This window comes from Hypanus sabinus, chromosome 6, assembly GCF_030144855.1.
Source record: "Hypanus sabinus isolate sHypSab1 chromosome 6, sHypSab1.hap1, whole genome shotgun sequence".
Lineage (NCBI taxonomy): Eukaryota > Metazoa > Chordata > Chondrichthyes > Myliobatiformes > Dasyatidae > Hypanus > Hypanus sabinus.
The window spans coordinates 82954067-82973512 of record NC_082711.1 but is presented as its reverse complement, the minus strand read 5'-3'; the positions used below and the strand labels follow the sequence as shown (position 1 = coordinate 82973512).

Sequence of the window (19446 nt, the reverse complement as noted above, 5' to 3'; positions counted from 1 at the left end):
AAGCACTAAACAACCATACACAATAGCAGCTGCATATGGTGCTCCAGTTTTGAAAACAATGTAACTGGATTTCAGAAACAAGGTACAACATGCAGCACTTTCTAAAGAGAAACATATAACACAAGCCACCACGTCTGGACAATGATTCATCCATGGTGCCAGTAGTAGAATTTGTAAGGGCATTATAAATGGGGCTGATTCCAGGCTAACTGACTTCTTCCTTGTATTCATAGCCCGCATCATGGAAAATCTTGTTTTCCAAACTCTACTGTAAGAACGTTAGGGATATTCTACTTTTGCTTATATTTCATGAATTTTTCAACTACAAGGTGACAAGCTGAAGGAGAATCCCAAGTGCTTCTGACAATATGTTAAGAGCAAAAGGATTGCAAGGGACAAAATTGGTCCTTTGGAAGATCACATCTATGCATGGAGTCAAAAGAGATCTTAAATGGACATTCTTACATCTGTATTTACTTGGGAGATGGAAACAGATTCTATAGAAACGAGGCAAAACAGCAGTGAAGTCATGGACCTTATACAGCTTATAGAGGAGGAGGAGGTGTTTGCTGTCTTGAGGCAAGTTAGTTGGATAAATCCCCAGGGCTGACAAGGTGTTCCCCCAGACCACGTGGGAGGCTAGTGTAGAAATTGTGGGGGCCATAGCAGAGATAGTTAAAATATTCTTAGTAATGGGTGAGGGGCCAAAGGATTAGAGGATAGATACTGTTGTTCCATTGTTTAGGAAAAGCTGTAAAAATAAGCTGGGAAATTATACACTGGTGAGCCTGACATCAGTAGCAGGCAAGTTATTGGAAGGTATTCCAAGGGACTGAATATATATAAGTATTATATTTACCTGATTAAGGGTAGTCATAATGATTTTGTGCATGGTAGGTCATGTCTAACCAGTCTTACAGAGTTTTTCAAGGAAATTTGATGAAGGCAAGGAAGTGGATGTTATCTCCATGGACTAACATGGAAAGTTGGTCAAGAAGGTTCAGATGCCTGGCATTCAGGATGGCAAATGGAATTTAATGCAGACAAGTGTGAGGTGTTACATTTTGGGAGGACAAACCAGGGTAGGACTCATACAGTGAGAAGTAGGGCACTGAGGAGTGTGATAGAACAGAGGGACTTGGGAATACAGATTCATAATTTCTTGAAAGCGATATCACAAGTAGATAGGGTAAAAAAAAGAGAGCATTACCTTCATAATTCAATGTATTGAGTACAGGAGTTGGGATGTTATGTTGAAGTTGTATAAGAAGTTGGTAAGGCCTACTTTGGAGGATTGTATGCCGTTCTGATCACCTATCTACTGGAAAGATGTTAATAATGGTGAAAGAGCGCAGAGAAAATTTACAAGAAAGCTGTCAGGACTTGAGGACCTGAGTTATGGGGAAAGGTTGAATAGTTTAGGACTTGGTTTCCTAGAGAACAACAGAGGTACACAAAATTATGAGGGATACAGATTGTGACATAAATGCAAGCAGGCTTTTTCCACTGAGGTTGGGTTAGACTAGAATTAGAGGTCAAGGGTTAAGGGTAAAAGGTGAAATGTTTAAGGGGAAAATGAGGGGGAACTTCTTCACTCAGCGGGAGCTGAGAGTGTGGAGCAAGCTTACAGTGGAAGTGGTGGATGCAGGTTCGATTTCAGTATTTAACAAATTTTGATAGGTAAATGGATGGAAGGAGTATGGAAAGCAAGGTCAATGGGACTAGGCAGATCAATAGCTTGGCACAGCCTAGATGGGCCCAATAGCCTCTTTCGATGCTGTAGTGGTCTATGACTATGATTCCATAACACACACAAATAATAACTGAATTAAGGTAGTTCTAGACATCCATTTATCACTTAAGCTTCCCTTCTAGATTGTTACCAAATCAAGACAAAGGGTGTAATCTAAATTGCCATTCTCTGTGCCTTTGAAGCCTGTTAAAATTAATATAAAATAAAAAAACTTTTGAATACATTTAGCTCAATTAAATGTTAACAAAATGTCACTGTTGAAAGCAAAAAATGGAGATTCTAATCTCCAAAATTTGCAATGCTCTCCGCCCCCCCCCGCAGAAAAAGCAAACTCATAAGCAAGCAATGCACCAATTTCTACCAGCTGTTAACTGACTGCACAATAGAAGCAGCAATTAACACAATGCTCAGCAGCTCTGTGTGTTAGCAGTCTACCATTGTGAATAGAAAGCTTGCCATCAGTCTAAGGTAGCTGTTGTCGGAGTCGCTGATTCGACACAGTGGGTTCAGGAGTTGGTGGTTGTTGTTGATCTTGGGTTTGTTGGGTAGAGATATCAGGAAGTGATGGAGAAGATGGGGGTAGCAAACAGGAGGTGGTATTGGCTGATTGGAGTTGTATGGAGGAAGACAAATGGCAGGTTTCTGCCAAACGGCCAAATGAGGAGTGCAGTGGTTTATCAACCAATGATGAAGGCACAAGACAGGATTTAAATAAAAGCAAGACTTTAAGATATTGCTGAGTTTTGAATGTGCAGCTGTTTCTGTTATCAATCCACTAATCAATTAACTAATGATTTGAAAAAAGCATTTGAAGGCACTGTGGGCATAAGACCTTTAAGAAATTGGGCACTCTAAGTGTTTTGTAAAGGTAGTAAGCAACATGAGAAAGCTTTAGGGTTAAAAGCTGTGGGAGGAAGATAAGTAACATCAAAGAATTATATTGAACAATAGTGGCTTTGGGGAGTAATCACAGGAGTACCTCTATGTATCCATGGACCAAATTTAAAATAAATTACTCAGTGGAAATGTTGTAGACGCTAAGTGGTTAAAGGGTTTTGTGGTGGAGTTAGAACAGATAGCTTATCAATGAAGTTTGATGGAATAAAGTTGCCAGGCTATATGAGCTATATGGTTTGAGTCTACATGTTGCCACCTCTGAGACATTTTCACTGACAGAAGTTTGGTCATGTAGCAGTTGTGTGTAGGGGTAAAAAGCAGTGTGGTAGATGTAGTTAAGAACATGATTATAGTAATTGTGGAGCAGGCATTACACCAAAATGTAGCAATTGTGGAAGGGAAAATAACTCTGCTTATGCACATTGTCCTGTATATAAGCAAGCTGTGCAAATGCAGCGTGTTTGGGTAGAAATGGGTGTATCATATGCCAAGGGTCGTCAGAAAGTACAGAAGACAGTGTCAATGGGACCTATTAATATCCAGAATAGATAGATCACAGTTAGCATGCAAAATGCATGATTTTATATTAAAAGATGTGTTGATTGTTGATAAACTAAAATGAGTAATTTCCTGGCAGGTATGGTAAATTGTATAGCACAAACTAAAAGTAGGACAGAAAAAACTGAAATCACATTAAAAGCTGCAGAGAAAGAAATGTAGAGATAAAAGACAATTTTTCTTCTCTTTTTCTTTTGTTGCAATGGAATGCTAGAAGTTTGTTAGCTAATGGTCAAAGAAGTATTGTTAATGCTTTTTTTTCATCATTTTATTTTCAAATCCTACAATGGAATGCTAGAAATTTGTTAGCTAATGGTTAAAGAAGTATTTTTAATGCCTCTTTTTGTTTCTTTTCATCATTTTTTTTCAAATCCTACAATGGAATGCTATAAGGTTGTTAGCTAATGGTCAGAGAAGGATTGTTAATTTTTTTTCTTTTTTGTGTTTTTTCGCTTTTGTTTTTTTCTCTCTTTTTTTTCCCAAATCCTTCAATGGAATGCTACAAGTTTGTTAGCTAATGATCAGGGGATTTTAATGCTCAGTACTATGGTGGGGGTTTATAGTGACACAAATGTGAAAGGGATGGGGGAAGAAAACTTTCTGAAGAGAAGTATTCGGCGTGAATGAACGATGCTCAGTAGGTGGCGATAATGCACCTTACGTTGGTCTGCCCACTGCCATTAAACTTTACTAGTAGAAGAAAAAGTGGTTTCTTGTACAGACAAGTTTCTCACAAGCACACTTACACTGTGTGTACTCTTTAGCCAATTTATGTGAAAATAAAATAGGATTAGAATTTAAGACTTCTCAGATTATATTTGCTCAAGGGTCCTCTGTGCACACGCCCAGAATGTGGCTCCTCCCATAGACCCCGGTATAAAGGCGATTGGGGCCTGAGCCAGGATGTAGCATGGTGGTCAATTGCTGCTTGTTCTTTCTTCCAGTCAATAAAAGCCAATATCTCGCCTCACGTCTCGGAGAGTTATTGATGGTGCGTCAGAGGGAATTAGAGAGATATGGACCAAATGGGCAAACAGGACAGGTGAGCAGAATGGTCAATTTGGAGAAGCTGGGCCAAAGAACCTGTTTCCATGCTGTACAATTCTATGCAGTTCTTGTCTGGGTATCATTTCTGACATCTTTATGGAGCCGACATGCCTGCTATTTGTTCAGCTCCTCCCAAGCTTCAGAGCAAGTCCCAGGCTATCACTAGGAATCTGTCTTAGATTACTGAAATTATTTACTAGATTTATGATCTGTTTTAGCCCTTCCACCCAATGACACTCATGTCACACACCCAACAATTGATTACCTCTCCAATCAGCGGCATTCTGACTCATCAACTTATGTCTTTGACCAAATAATCATAAGTTAACCCTTCATCATATTAACCTGTGACCACCCCCCCCCCAGCTGCTGACCCACACTCATTGGATTTTCTATGCAGTCTGTGATGCACAAAGGAAAGGCCTGACATGACCCTATGTCATGGACCTCAAGCTCCAATGAATGTCCACACAATGGCTTTGTGCCTAAAACATTCATTGGCCTGCTGCAAAGCAACTGCTTATACACTATATCGGGTGCCAAGGAATTTCCTGGCTAGGATTCCTCAGAGAAGAATTAATCCCTGAAGGTACAGAATAGACATATGCTCTTGCTAAAACCCCTGATCTTCCTTCGTTCAGTAGCTTCTCTGACTATCCCAGTCATGCTGTATACCAAAAAAAAGTACTCGTGCAATCCTGACTGTGTCATATGCATTCATTAAAATAGTGTCTAGCTTGACTGTGGTCAATGATGAACATTGGATCCCATTTTAGATTACTTTCATATACACCAGGGTGCGATAAAATCCCATGTTTGCTTGAAGCTCACAAAGAACAAAAGCAACAGCTGCAGTTCTAAGACAAAACTAGTCCAAATTTTGCATCAGAGACCCCTTAGTCGAGTCTAATTATATCTAATTAAACATGCAAAAATGAATTGATTGTAATTACCATCCGACTGGTACATATGGGAGTAAATGCATTTGTTCCACAGGTGAAGATGGTGTTTCCGTTGATAAGGAGGACCCGAATGTAATTTTGACATTCCTCCTGCAATGACACCATAGCCTCAGCAAAATTATAATTGGGAAACTTTTCATTGCAATTGCATTCCAATTGTCTCTAATAAAAGATTCAGCCAAAAACAAAATGTCATCACAAAGCAATTTAATCTGCTGAAAGAATTACACCTCAATTATTGGTACTGAGTTAATCTTAACAAGCCTATTGTGAGATAGCCGGCACGTACACGCAATTTTGATATTGTTCAGTGAATGTCCTGGGTTGTACTGAGTTTTCTAAGGTGCTTTATATAATGGACGTGGATGGACAGTCATCAGTGCTCATTCCAATTCCCACAAGTAATTTAGGACAATAATAACACTGACTCAGAAGAAGTAAAAGGACTCACACAGGTCAGTTATTCAGTTACGTGCTTTTCCTGAATTAAACAGCAGATTTTCTTCCCAGGGTCAGATGATAAAAGCTAATCTTCATCCATGTCAGGATCAATGCTCCCCACTACTAATCTATTTAAATCTGGGAAGTGCTGAATTTAAATAGGTAGTTTTTTAAATATAATATGAATATATGCAAGATCACACCACTACAGTAAGCCTGGCTCTTCCAGTTTTAAATGATTTTATATCAGAAAAATTCCATCACAAAATAATAAATCAAGTGCCATCATCCCAAATTATTAAGAAATCAAAACTGGGAAAATGCGCAAGAATAATATCACTGTCCATTATATAGAAAACAATTTAATTATAATAAATTAAATGGTTAAAATACTTACCCAGTAAAAGATTATATGGCAACATTGATTTTATCAGAAATAGTCACAGTCTTATCTTTTAACCTAATTACCATGCTTGTAAGTTAAAAAGCCATGCAGATGGCTGTGGATCCAGATACAGGCACAAAATGGTTGGTATTCATTGATTACGATGCCTCGTCTTAACTGAGGCATTTAGACAGCCATATGAATAGACGGGGATTGGAGAAATCTAGACCATGTACAGTTTGGATGAGTTTCAATTGGCATCGTGGTCAGCATTGATACCTTGGGCCACTTGGTCTGTTGTTGTACTGTACTAATCTAGTCTATGTTCTATTTTATATGGTTACATTTTCTATAAGAGCTCTCCTGATAGCATTTGCTTGCATCACTGCTAGAGAAAAAAAACTAAGCAAGGATGTAGTCCAATTCCACCTCACCTAGTGTAGCAGAACACTGCCTTATTTGTTGGAGACCAATCGCCACCTACCTCAGTCTTGCCTTTGCTGAAGCAGCTTTGTTTTGTCATCTTGTCCGATGACCATTCCACTTTCTGAAGAAGGGAAAAAAGATATTATAAAGTTACAATTAAGACCACATGCAAAAACAAAATGCATTTATGTGTTACTGTTGAGAACCTTCCCCAAGCCTGCAAAAAAAATCTCAAAAATCAACAAAATCTCTTGTTTCATGATTTAATGCATGTCATAATACAAACCAATGGGTCTACAACTCTTCCAATCTTATTGAAGACTTCACTGTCAAGCAAAAGGCCACAAGAAGTTTTTTAAAAGTTTGCTCATCACAGTGCTACACTTTACCTCCAAGATCTCTGTGGCAGTGACACTGTTCAGCTTACAGTGGTACAGTGCCGAAGCACAGTCGCTCTCAAAAGCTGAGCTGGCAAAAGGAGCACATCATCTCACAAACTATTCATTCACCGGTCAACCAGGTACTCTCTGCCTCAGGCTGCAGCAGACTGCATTGTTTCTTTTTTGACTGCATCGACTATCTCAGAACTCAGAGTTGGTGAGTTCTTGGCACAGCCTGAGAGGTACAACATTCCTTTGTCCTTCACCATTAATCTCCCTCCCAGCACACATCCCTGCAAGCGGCCAAAGTGCCACACCTGCCCATTCACCTCCTCCCTCACATCCATTCAGGATTCTTCCAGGTAACACTTCGCCTGCGAATCTGTTGGGGTCGACTACTGTGTCTAGTGCTTCCCATGTGCCTCCTCCACATTGGTGAAACCCATCGTAAACTGGGGGACCACTTCACCAAGCACCTCCACTCCATCTGCCAAAAGTAGAACATTCCAGTGGCCAAACATTTTAATTCCGATTCTCATTTCCTTTCCAACATTTCAGTCCCTGACCTCCTCTTTGTGCCAAGATGAGGCCACCTTCAGGGTGGAGAAGCAACACCTTATATTCTGTCTGGGTAACCTCCAACCTGATGGTATGAATATTGATTTCTCCTTCTGGTAAATAAATACTCTGGCTTCTTACCTCTTCTCACCTGCCTATCACTCCACCCCCCCCCCCCCAGTCCCGTCCCCCTTCCCTTTCTCCCATGGTCCACTCTCCCCTCCTATCAAATTCCTTCCACTCCAGCCCCTTACCTTTCCTACCCACTTGGCTTCACCTATCACCTTCTAGTTATCCTCCTTCCCCTCCACCCCCACCTTTTATTCTGGCATCTTCCCCTTTCCTTTCTAGTCCTGAATAAGGATCTCAGCCCAAAACACCGACTGTTTATTCATTGCCTGACGTGTGTGTTGCTTTGGAATTCCAGCATCTGCAAACTTTCTGTTGTTTACAACATTCCTCAGGGTCTACAATAAATATATCCTGACCCAAGAAAAAAATTCTCATCACAAACTGCACCATTGTCCTCGTGAAAAATAATTCCATTGATTTCAAGTTCTGATATATGCAGAAAATACAGTTTATTGGCACAATATTGTGTTGAGACAGGTTTCGTTGATTCATTTCAATAAACATATATTACAAGAAGTTTTTTCTTTTGTTCCCACTGCAGTTAGGTATTGCATGGAGAGGTCACCTGACATCTCTGTTTACCCAGCTTTTGTTTTGAGGTTTTTTGGACATGGAATATTCACACTAAAATCCAATTTGGCTAAAGCTATGAAGGAAAACATCTTTCAAGAAACATTCTCAATTATTATGTTTCCACTTCAGGGAACCAGAGGATGAATAGAGTTAAAGCCTGGCCTGGAACATTCCTTCTACCAACCGTCAAATAAACACTAAAGAGATGCATGGCGATACAACAGACTGCAGCTGCTGAAATCTGAAGCGAACATTTAAAAAGGACCTGCTGAAAGAACTCAGTGGGTCAGACATCACCTGTGAAGGGAATTAGACAGTCAACATTTCAAGTATCGACCCGAAACATCGACCGTCCATTTCCTACAAAGGAATTCCGACCTCATTTTTACTGTCACGTTTGTAACAAATTACTGTCCTACTGACCCCACATGACCAGGTGAGATTGTCAGTGACAGATAGTAATATGCAAACTTTCAACTGTTTAGCTTAGCAGCTGTGATCTGGGCAGCCATTCCTCAAAGGGAAATACCACAATATAAACAGCACCCATCCAATTCCAGGCAAGTATTGCTACTTAATATGCAGAGGCTAAATGCATGGGCCAGATGGCCTAATTCTGCTCCTTATGTCTTATGGTCGTAATATCTGACTGGGTGCTACAATAATGCAAGGGAGATCAAAGAGTGTTCCTACAAGATCAGACATCTTGGACAGGCTTGTGAAGAACAAGTGATGCAGGAGAAACTGTTTTGTGCAAGGGCCAGGTAAAGTCTGCAAGGTTACAGACTGCCATATCTCTATGAGGAGATTCCATTAATTCAGCCTATCAATGAGAAATCCTGCAAGGCAGGAAATCCCAAAGGCTTCGGTCTCTTCCTCCTTCTGTGAGCTTAAGGGAAAATAAATACATACAGCATTCTGCCCAGATTATGGAACTTGGAAGATGTTTGTACAGTGAGCAGCAAACTATGGGATCAGGCAGCAACAGAATGGAATCCCTAGGCCTGGAAGTTAAGAATGGCTTCAGCTTCAATGTTTATAGGCAAGGCAGGCTAGGCACACACAATCTACATTTACACGAGAACACAAGAAGAAGGAGCAGGAGTTGCCTTCTGGCCCGTTGAGACTGCTCTGCCATTTATCAAAATCATGACTGACCTGGCTGTGGACTCAGCTCCACCTACATGCCTTTTCCGCAGAACCTTCCATTCCCCTGTTCTGCAAAAAATTTAGTGAGGTTATCTCTACTGCTTCCCAGGGCAGAAAATTCAATGGATTCACTACTCCCTAGGAAAAGCAGTTTCTCCTCATCTCCATCCTAAATCTACTGGCTATGTCCCCTAATTCTAGTCTCACTCACCAGTAGAAGCAATGTTCCTGTCTCTCAATGCTCTTTTATAATTTTGAATGTTTCTGTAAGATCTCCTCTCATCCTTTTGAATTGCAGTGAGCATACTCCCATACAATTCAATCTCTTGAAACAGGCAAACCCTGTTATCTCCAGAATCAACCTGGTAAACCACCTCCGCACAGCTTCCAAAAGGTCACAAATCTCACAGTTAACCCTTTAAAATAGCAGCGTTTCAGAAGAAATAGGATCACTAACACCCAGTTATTCCATTACTGAGTTGTTTCAGGCAGTGATGCCAGAATGAAAAAGCACACTGGAAATCAACTGCCATTATAACAGTACAGCTGGAGTCATTTCAGGGAGCTTTACTTTAGAAAAATCAATTTGTGCAAATTAAAATCAAAAAATAAAGTATTGAATTTCCTGACAAACACCCAGAAACGAGCACTGTGACAGGGAAAGTGCACTATTTCTTTTGGAGCTGTACAATGGAGTATCTGAGCATCAGACATTTTGTGTCATGTAATATTTGAGTTTGTATAAATGTAGTGATTACATTACTTAAAGAAAGCTTACCTTGCAGTATTATGGACAGCAAGGAAGACTATCGAATCTTGCAGCAGGATCTGGACCAGCTGGTAAAATGGACTGAAAAATGGCAGATGGAATTTAATGCTGACGAGTGTGAGGTGTTGCACTTTGGGAGGACAAGTCAGGGTGGGTCTTACACAATGAATGGTACGGCACTGAGGAGTGTGGTAGAACAAAGGGATCTGCCAGTACAGGACCATTAATTCCTGGTACAGGTAGATAGGGTTGTAAAAAAAACTTTTGGCACATTGACCTTGATAAAGTATTGAGTACAGGGAATGAGATATTATGTTGAAGTTGTATAAGAAGTTTGGTGAGGTCTGATATGCAGTTCTGGTTACCTTGCTACAGGAAAGGTGTAAATAAGGTTGAAAGAGTGCAGAGAAAATTTACAAGGATGTTTCTGGGACTTGAGGACCTGAGTTATAAGGAGATTGAATAGGTCTTCAAGAGTCGAGTGCACAAACACCTATCATCTCTGGGAGGGAAGTCACATGCTTCTTCATAAGCTATCATGAAGGGGACCAGGATGGTAATGCTTGGTTGTTGGCAGGTAGGGTTAATACCTGACTTTCAAGAGCACTTGTGAGTTATGTTCCAGCTGGACTTAGTCCTTAAACTGCTGGAGAACAGTGCAGAAAGAACAGGTGCTGTTTTCTCCCAGTCGGGATTAATTTTTAGTTCCATGCCATGTTGTCACTCTGCAACCTCATCCTTCAATCTCTTTGAATTATGGAGGACAGCATGTGTATGTGTCTCTCTCCAGCAGACATCATCATGATCATCATGACTCCAGTATTTCTACTATTTTTTAATGTTTCTTAATAGTACATATGATTTTATCGTGTTCTATCACTGAGCAGCAGTGAACCATCTGATTGCCCCATCAGATTTCTCTTTGGGAACTAGTTGACTTGATCAGCATTCCTGAACTGGCTATTGTTCACGATTGCACTTAATAAGAAAAAAAGGTTAGGACTTTATTCCTTGGAATGTAGATGATTGCAGGGAGAAGATTTGATAGAGGTATATAAAATTATAAGGGGCATTGATAGGGTAAATGCAAGCAGGCTTTTCCACCTGAGATTGGGTGGGACTCCAACTGGAGATCATGGGTTAATTGAAATGCTTAAGGGGGACATGAGGGGAATTTTCTTCACTCAGAGGGTGGTGAGAGTCTGGAACAAGTTGCCAGCACAAGTGGTGCATGCAAACTAGATTTCAACGTTTAAGAGAAGTTTGAATAGGTACATGGATGGGAGGAATATGCAGGGCTATGTTCCGGGTGCAGGTCAATGGGACTAGGCGGTTTAAATGGTTTGGTACTGACCAGATTGGCCAAAGGGTCTGGTACTTTTCTATGACTCTATACCCAGATCTCAATACAAGACATGCTGGTTTTCAGTCTCTGTGGCTACCTCCTAATACCCCAACAGATGTTTACAAGCAAAATGCATCAATGCCCTAAAAAAACACAGCATACAAGGGCATACAAGATTATTAACATTATTCTTCATGCATTGTGGTAGTCTCCTAGTCGATGATCAAATCAAAATAAGAACTGCAAAAATACTTTTTCTTGGAAAACAATATTGCCATTTTTGAAGCTGTTTAACTGAAATTCAAAAACACCATTCAATGACAACCCGCTACTAAAAAGTCCAACCAGAAGGATTTTCAATGGATGTCACCTCTAATTCTGTGACATTCACTCTCTGGGTTTGCACAAGAATAGCTATTTGCTAACAGTGTGGGAGATTGCCTGCTGCCTCAGACAACCACTTCTCAACAGGAGGGGAGAAGTCAATTTTCAGAAGTTCCAAATTAAAACTTCTGCTTTCTTTATTTGAAGTCATAACTTTTGTAAGAATAATAGTTTCAATGAATGCCAATTGAATACTGAATGACCTTTATTTCCATCTTTAAATGAACTAATCATTCTGCAGTAAAAATTTTAAAAAACAGATTCTTCACACTTTGCAGAATGGGAACAAAAATGCATAGTCTACTTGTTAAAATAGCTGTGAGGCTTACAAAAAAAAGCAAATATTTCTGTGAGTAATTTTATTGTGATGATTACAAATACCTCAGTTGTAAGGTTTTTTTTCTGAACCATTGTGAGCTGATCAGTTTTCGTACTAGAGCTTGGTCTCAATCTGACAGGGCAGATTTACTGCAGCTACCGCGCATAGGGTCTTATGAAAAGAATGCTGGATCATACAGAATATAGCCTGTGCTATAAAGTATTCTGTACAAATTGAAATGGCAGCACTCCAGTGACTGCTGGAAGAGGCTGCCCTATGGACTCAGCAGCTGTTTGAATTACTGAATACGTAGGAAGTAACTGACAGCAGAAATTACCTTTCAATAGCATGCTGACAATTCACTTACAGCTATGGAATGCCACAAAATTACAGCAACATTTCTAAAGCTGAAGCTGATCATAATCACTTTCAGATTCCTATATTTTTCTATGCAAATCTTCCAGTAGGGAACCTCTTTCTCTTCTTTGTCAAAATAATACAAATTCAGTATGAGTATACATACTGTACTTGCCCATGTACAATGCTTTGTCAATATTTAAGATTACTGACAGGATAGAAACAACAATAGACCTAATATTTTCCATCTAACACCTTGTTGCTCTTCAGTTCAAACCATGTCTGAGGTTTGTGCAATATGGGTTTCAATTCAACCTCCTGATCAGATACTCATTCATGAATGTAGACCAGACCAATTATAACTAAGAATACATTTGAATGGCCTTTAACAAGGTGCCACATGAGGCAGCTAAACAGGATAAGAGCCCATGGTATTACTAGAAAGATACTAGTATGTTAGAGGATTGACTGACTGGTAGGAGTAAAAGAGTGAAAATAAAGAGGCATTTTCTGATTTGTGGCCAATGATTAGAGCTGTTCCACAGAGGTTGATGTTGGAATCACTTCTTTTCACATTATATGTCATTGATTTGGATGTCAGAATTGATGGCTTTTAGACCAGGTTTGCAGACAATATGAAGCTAAGTCGAAGGGCAGGTAGGGTTGAAGAAATAGGGAGTCTGCAGAATGATTTGGACTGGCAAAGATGTGATAGATGGAAATTAGCATAGGGCAGTGTATGGTCATGCACTTTGGGTAGAAGGAATAAAGACATAAACTATCTTCTAAACAGGGAGAAAATTCAGAAGTTAGATGTGCTAAGGAACTTGGGAGTCCGCATGCTGGATTAACTAAAGGTTAACTTATAGATTCTGTCAGTAGTGAGAAAGGCAAATGCAATGTTAGCAATTATTGCAATAATATAAAAGCAAGGATGTAATGCTGAGGCTTTATAAAGCATTGATGAGACTGCAATTGGAGTACTGTGAGCAGTTCTGGGCCCTTTATCTAAGACAAGATTTCCCAACTTGGGGTCCACAGACTCCTTTGTTAATAACCATAAGGTACAGGAGCAGAATTAGGCTATTTGGCCCTTCAAGTCTGCTCTGCCATTTCATCATAGCTGATCCAATTTTCCCCTCAGTCCCAATCTCCTGCCTTATCCCCGTATCCCTTCATGCCATGACCAATAATGAATCTCTCAACCTCTTCCTTAGTATACATAACGAGTTGGCCTCCAAGTCTTAATGGTAGGGGTTCATGACATAAAAAAAAAGACTGGGAACCCTGGTCTAGAAGCTGTACTGGCACTGGAGAGAGTCCAGAGGAGACTCAAGAGAATGGTTCCAGGAATGAAAGTATGAGGAGCGTTTGATGGCTCTGGGCCTGTACACACTAGAGTTTAGAAAAATGGGGGGGGGGGGGTGGAATCCAATTGAAATCTATGAAATATTGAAAGGTGAAAGGTGAATGTGGAATGGATACTTCCTATAGTGGGGGAGTCAAGGACCACAGAACACAGCCTCAGAACGTAGGGACGTCCATTTAGAACAAAGATGAGAAGGAATTTCTTTACCCAATCTGTGAAATTCATTGCCATAGATGGCTATGAAGGCTAGGTTACTGGGTATCTTTAAAGTAGAAGTTGATAAGTTTTTGATTAATAATGGTGTCAAAGGTTACTGGGTGAAGGCAGTAGAATGGGGTTGAGAGGGATAATAAATCAGCAGCGCATATTCAATAGGCCATATGGCCTAATTCTGTTCCAATGTCCTGTGGAATAGGTACAACTGTACACTAAGTAATGTTAATTTTACCACTTATATACTTCATTTATAATTATTATTATTTACAAGGATCAGAAATTGATGCATTTCCTATTTTACTACATTTGAAATGTAATTTTGATGCAAAGCTACAGAGTTAGGATTGTTAAGTATGTAAACTTCCTTCATTCCTACCTCTATCTGAGTTAATTCTAAGGGAATTGCTACATTTGCAAACACTTTACAGAAACACAAGACACTGTAGATGCTGTATTTGTGAGCAACAAAAATCATCTGGGCACTGGAGGAACTTAGCTGGTCATTCAGCAGTTGTGGGAGATAGGGACTGAGAGTGGGGAGGGGAAATAGCCAGTATAAAGAGGAGGGGGCGTGGTGCAACAAGGACCAGAGGTGAAAGGATAATGAGCAGTTTGAGCCAGGTCGGAAGGGTGATGGGTGGAGTGGGGAGACATGATAAATGGAGACAGTCAGGGGAGGGGGGAAAAGGGTGAAGGTGCAGACTGCTGCCGGAATCTGCTCTGTAAGAAAGGTGAAAGCCAGATGGAACCAGTATGAGATTGGAGCGGGGGTGGGGTGGAGGAAAGAACTAATGGGTGAAGTGTTTGGACAGCACCAGGCAGGGGATTGTGGGAAAGGGGGGCCAGAAATGCACTGGAAGAAAAGACAGAGAGAGTGATGGTGGAGTTGGGGGGTGCAACACCAGAGGTGAAGGTTACCTGAAATTGAAAAATTCATGTCATATTATTGATAGAACATGAGACATTGTTTCACTACTTTGTGTGGTGCCTCTCTGTGGCAGTAGAGGAGGCCAGAGGATAAGCAAATGTTGGAATTGGAAAGGGAACTGAAATGCCATTCAGCTGGGAGTTCAGGATGACTAGTGCCCTAGTCTGTGCTTGGTCTTGCCACTGTAAAGGATGCCATATCAGATGCAGCAGAGAGGTTGGACAAAGTGCACAGTAAGTGCAAGTGGCTCGGATGGTCGTCAAAGGGATGGTGTAGGGAGAAGTGCTACACCTCCTGCTGTGCAGGGGGAGGAACCAGTTGTCAAGGAGGGACAGGTGGGAAAGGATGAGCAGCCCAGTGAGTCACAGAGGAAGGCAGAAAGGAGTGGGGAAGAGAAGGTGTGGGAATTCATTGCAGCGGGAGGAAATGATTAAGGATGAGGTGATGGATGTGGAGACTACAGGATGAAAGGCGAGGACTAAGGGAACTCTATCTCTATCCTGTAGGGACAGAAAATGGGTGAGAGCAGAAGTGCGAGAAATAGATGAAATGCGAGGCAGAGGTCTATCAACCACAGCAGAAGGGAAGGCATGTTTCCTGAAGGAGGAGGACGTTTCAGATGTCCTGGAATAGAAGGTTTCAAATTGAGGGGAAATGCTTCAGAGGTGGATAAATTGGGAGAAAGGAATAGTATATTTACAAGACAAGGTGGGAAGAAGTGCACTCTGTGGTAGGCAGTAGGTTTGCAGAAAATGACAGTTTTGCCTCCTGAAATGGAGACTGTGAGATCTAGAAAAGGCCATAAAGTTACACAAATGGTCTAATAGAACTCGAAAGGATTGAAAGTCAGTGGCAAAAGTGCAGACATTTTATTACTTCTAACCCCATCTATTATCCAATGTAATTTCTTTTGCCATTGGAACTGCAGTAGTTCTGTACAGAATGTAGCCAAGTGTCTCTATGGGAAAGACTTCATTAGTTTTGTTGTAGAAGCATCTAAACTGCAATATAAATAACTTCATAATAGAAATGGTAATTCATTTCTATTTCCATCCTCTCAGTGTGCTAGAGGTTCATACAGTAAACATTTCTTTAATATCACTTAAAACACTTTCATGCTCCACAAGTATGATAGTGCTTATCTCATTCCAAGGATAGAATTTAATTTAATTTTTCATGTAAATTTCTCCACGGCCATCTCAACCAAGTAACAGTTCTTAGTTCATGACTTCAACTCAAGAACAGATATTAAACTTTCTGAAATGCTGTGAAAGTGCACTATGTACACTAACCGTATTATTTTTAATTAATTCAAGGATATTGCATTCCACTGGCGAAACAGCAATTGTTGACCATCACCAACTCCCTTGAACCAAATGGCTTCCTATACTGTTCCAGAGGGTAGGCTAGAATTATCCATATAATGGATATAGTATTTTACGTACAACACATACACCACTGGTTGCACAAATTAAGACTGACTACATGCCTACTGTAAGTCTGACACCCTTCAAAATAGTCGGATTAGACAGATCATTCTAATATATCAGAGATGGCATTTTCAGACTTGATTTTCAAATACTCAAGGAATAACTATCTATCCTTTCCACATGCTGTTTTAAGTCATGTGTTTTCACTACAATTTCCTCCTCCACAATAGCTTTAAATGAGAAAACACACAAATATACGAACAAACAGGAGGTTTTGCATTTTTAAGGAACTATGAAATTTTATTACAGTAATATTTAATTTCACTTTAAAAATTAGTGACTATCAAATTATATTTATCCATCTTTTAAATAATACATCTGGCTAAAGTCTAATTGATGGTGTTACAGAGTTAGAGTCATGCAACAGTGGAAAAGTGTGTATGGAACTGAAGGAGATAACAGAGGTACTTAATGAGTACTTTACTTCAGTATTCACTACGGAAAAGGATCTTGGCGACTGTAGGGATGACTTACAGTGGACTGAAAAGCTTGTGCATGTACATATTAATAAGGAGGATGTGCTGGAGCTTTTGGAAAGCATCAAGTTGGATAAGTCACCTGGACCAGACAAGATGTACCCCAGGCTACTGTGAGAGGTGAGGGAGGAGACTGCTGAGCCTCTGGCGATGATCTTTGCATCATTAATGGGAATGGAAGAGGTTCCAGAGGATTGGAGGGTTGCAGATGTTGTTCCATTATTCAAGAGAGGGAGTAGGGATAGCCCAGGAAATTTATAGACCATCGAGTCTTACTTCAATGGTTGATAAGTAGATGGAGAAGATCCTGAGAGGCAGCATTTATGAACATTTGGAGGGGCATAATATGATGAGGAATAGTCAGCATGGCTTTGTCAAAGGCAGATTGTGCCTTACGAGCCTGATTGAATTTTTTGAGGATGTGACTAAACACATTGATGAAGGAAGAGCAGTAGATGTAGTGTATATGGATTTCAGCAAGGCATTTGACAAGATACCCCATGCAAGGCTTATTGAGAAAGTAAGGAGGCATGGGATCCAAGGGCACATTGCTTTGTGGATCCAGAACTGACTCCCCCACAGAAGGCAAAGAGTGGTTGTAGACAGGTCATATTCTGCATGGAGGTCGGTGACCAGTGGTGTGCCTCAGGGATCTATTCTGGGACCCTTACTCTTCGTGACTTTTATAAATGACCTGGATGAGGAAGTGGAGGAATGGGTTAGTAAATTTGCTGATGACACAAAGGTTGGGGGTGTTGTGGATACTGTGGAGTACTGGCAGAGGTTACAGTAGGACATCAATAGGATGCAAAACTGGGCTGAGAAGTGACAGATGGAGTTCAAACCAGATAAGTGGGAGGTGGTTCATTTTGGTAGGTCAAATATGATGGCAGAATATAGTATTAATGGTAAGACTCTTGGCAGTGTGGAGGATCAGAGGGATCTTGGGTTCCAAGCCAACAGGACACTCAAGGCTGCTGCACCAGGTTGACTCTGTGGTTAAGAAAGCATATGGTGCATCGGCCTTCATCAATTGTGGGATTGAGTTTAGGAGCTGAGAGGTAATGTTGCAGCTGTATAGGACCCTGGTAAGACTCCACTTGGAATACTGTGCTCAGTTCTGGTCACCTCACTACAGGAAGGAGGTGGAAACCATACAAAGGGTGCAGAGGAAATTTACAAGGATGTTGCCTGGATTGGGGAGCATGCCTTATGAGAATAGGTTGAGTGTACTTGGCCTTTTTTCCTTGAAGTGATGGAGAATGAGAGGTTACCTGATAGAGGTGTATAAGATGATGAGAGGCATTGATCATGTGGATAGTTAGGGGCTTTTCCCCCAGAGCTGAAATGGCTAGTACAAGAGAGCACAGTTTTAAGATGCTTGGAAGTAGGCACAGAGGAGATGACAGGGGTAAGTTTTTTTTTTAAATGCAGAGAACGGTGAGGGCGTGGAATGGTGGTAGAGGCAGACACGGTAGGGTCTTTTAAGAGACTCCTGGATAAGTACATGGAGCTCAGAAAAATAGAGGGCTATAGGTAACTCCAGGTAATTTCTAAGGTAAGGACACATTCGACACAGCTTTGTGCGCCAAAGGACCTGTATTGTGCTGTAGGCTTTGTATGTTTCTAACATGGAAGCAGGCCATTTGGCTCATCAGGATGAGAAAGACCTGTGAGCACACAGAAGTGTTAATCCCAGCTCCAACAGTTGGCCCATAACCTTCAATGTCTAGGTGATCATATACTCACCTAGACACTTCAAAAATGCTGTCAACAACTCTGCTTCTACCACTCTCTCGCACAGTGCATTCCAGGTATTCATTATCCTCTGGGTGAAGAGATTCCCTCGACACCTTTTACCTCCTACCTTAAATGTATGCACTCCACTTTCATCTACCTCTAATAATGGTGGATAATTTCCTACAATCCACTACTTCCATACCTTGTAATCTTAACTACCTCATTCATTCCCCCAACCAAGTAAACTCCAGGGAAAACAGACCTAACCACTCCAGTCTCTTCTCATAACTGAAACACTCCATCCCAGAAAACATCCTGGAAAATCTCTTCGGTACACTCTCCAATGCTATCACATCTTTTCTATAGCATGATCACAACTATATACTGTAAGGTCGGACCAATGTTTTATTAAGATGGACCATAACCATCTTGCTCCTGTATTCAATGCTATCATTAAGCATTGTAGCTATCAGCTACTAAAATACTTAAAAGTCTCCATTCAAGCTGTCTTTTTATGTTACTTAAAATTATTTTATTATCCAAAATAATAAAATTCCTATCTTAATTTTCTGTACACTAACTCATTGAGGTTCGTCCATTGTTGTCGATGAAGACCTCGACACCATTAGTCACTTTGAGACTGGATGCAGTGTGTCAGAAGAAGACTGGTCAGGCCAATTCAGGCATGGAATGTCCTGGCACATGTTGGGCAGACATGGGTTGGCACAGCAATTGTTGCACTGGTGGCTCTGGACTTGCGCAGCTCGCGCTTATGTTGTGCTTCAGCAGTGC

The 19446-nt window shown here is 40.7% G+C and overlaps 1 protein-coding gene across 4 annotated transcripts in view; it reads right to left on the bottom strand.

Moving 5' to 3' along the window:
- The window catches only part of sema5a (sema domain, seven thrombospondin repeats (type 1 and type 1-like), transmembrane domain (TM) and short cytoplasmic domain, (semaphorin) 5A), a 225063-nt gene that overhangs the window by 96495 nt on the left and 109122 nt on the right, over nt 1-19446 (bottom strand). For all 4 annotated transcript variants that reach the window (XM_059972528.1, XM_059972527.1, XM_059972530.1 and 1 more), the window contains exons 7-8: nt 6528-6590; nt 5209-5307 (exon numbers count right to left, since the gene is read on the bottom strand). In XM_059972528.1, the coding sequence (XP_059828511.1) occupies nt 5209-5307; nt 6528-6590 (162 nt within the window). The remainder of the gene's footprint in view (nt 1-5208; nt 5308-6527; nt 6591-19446) is intronic.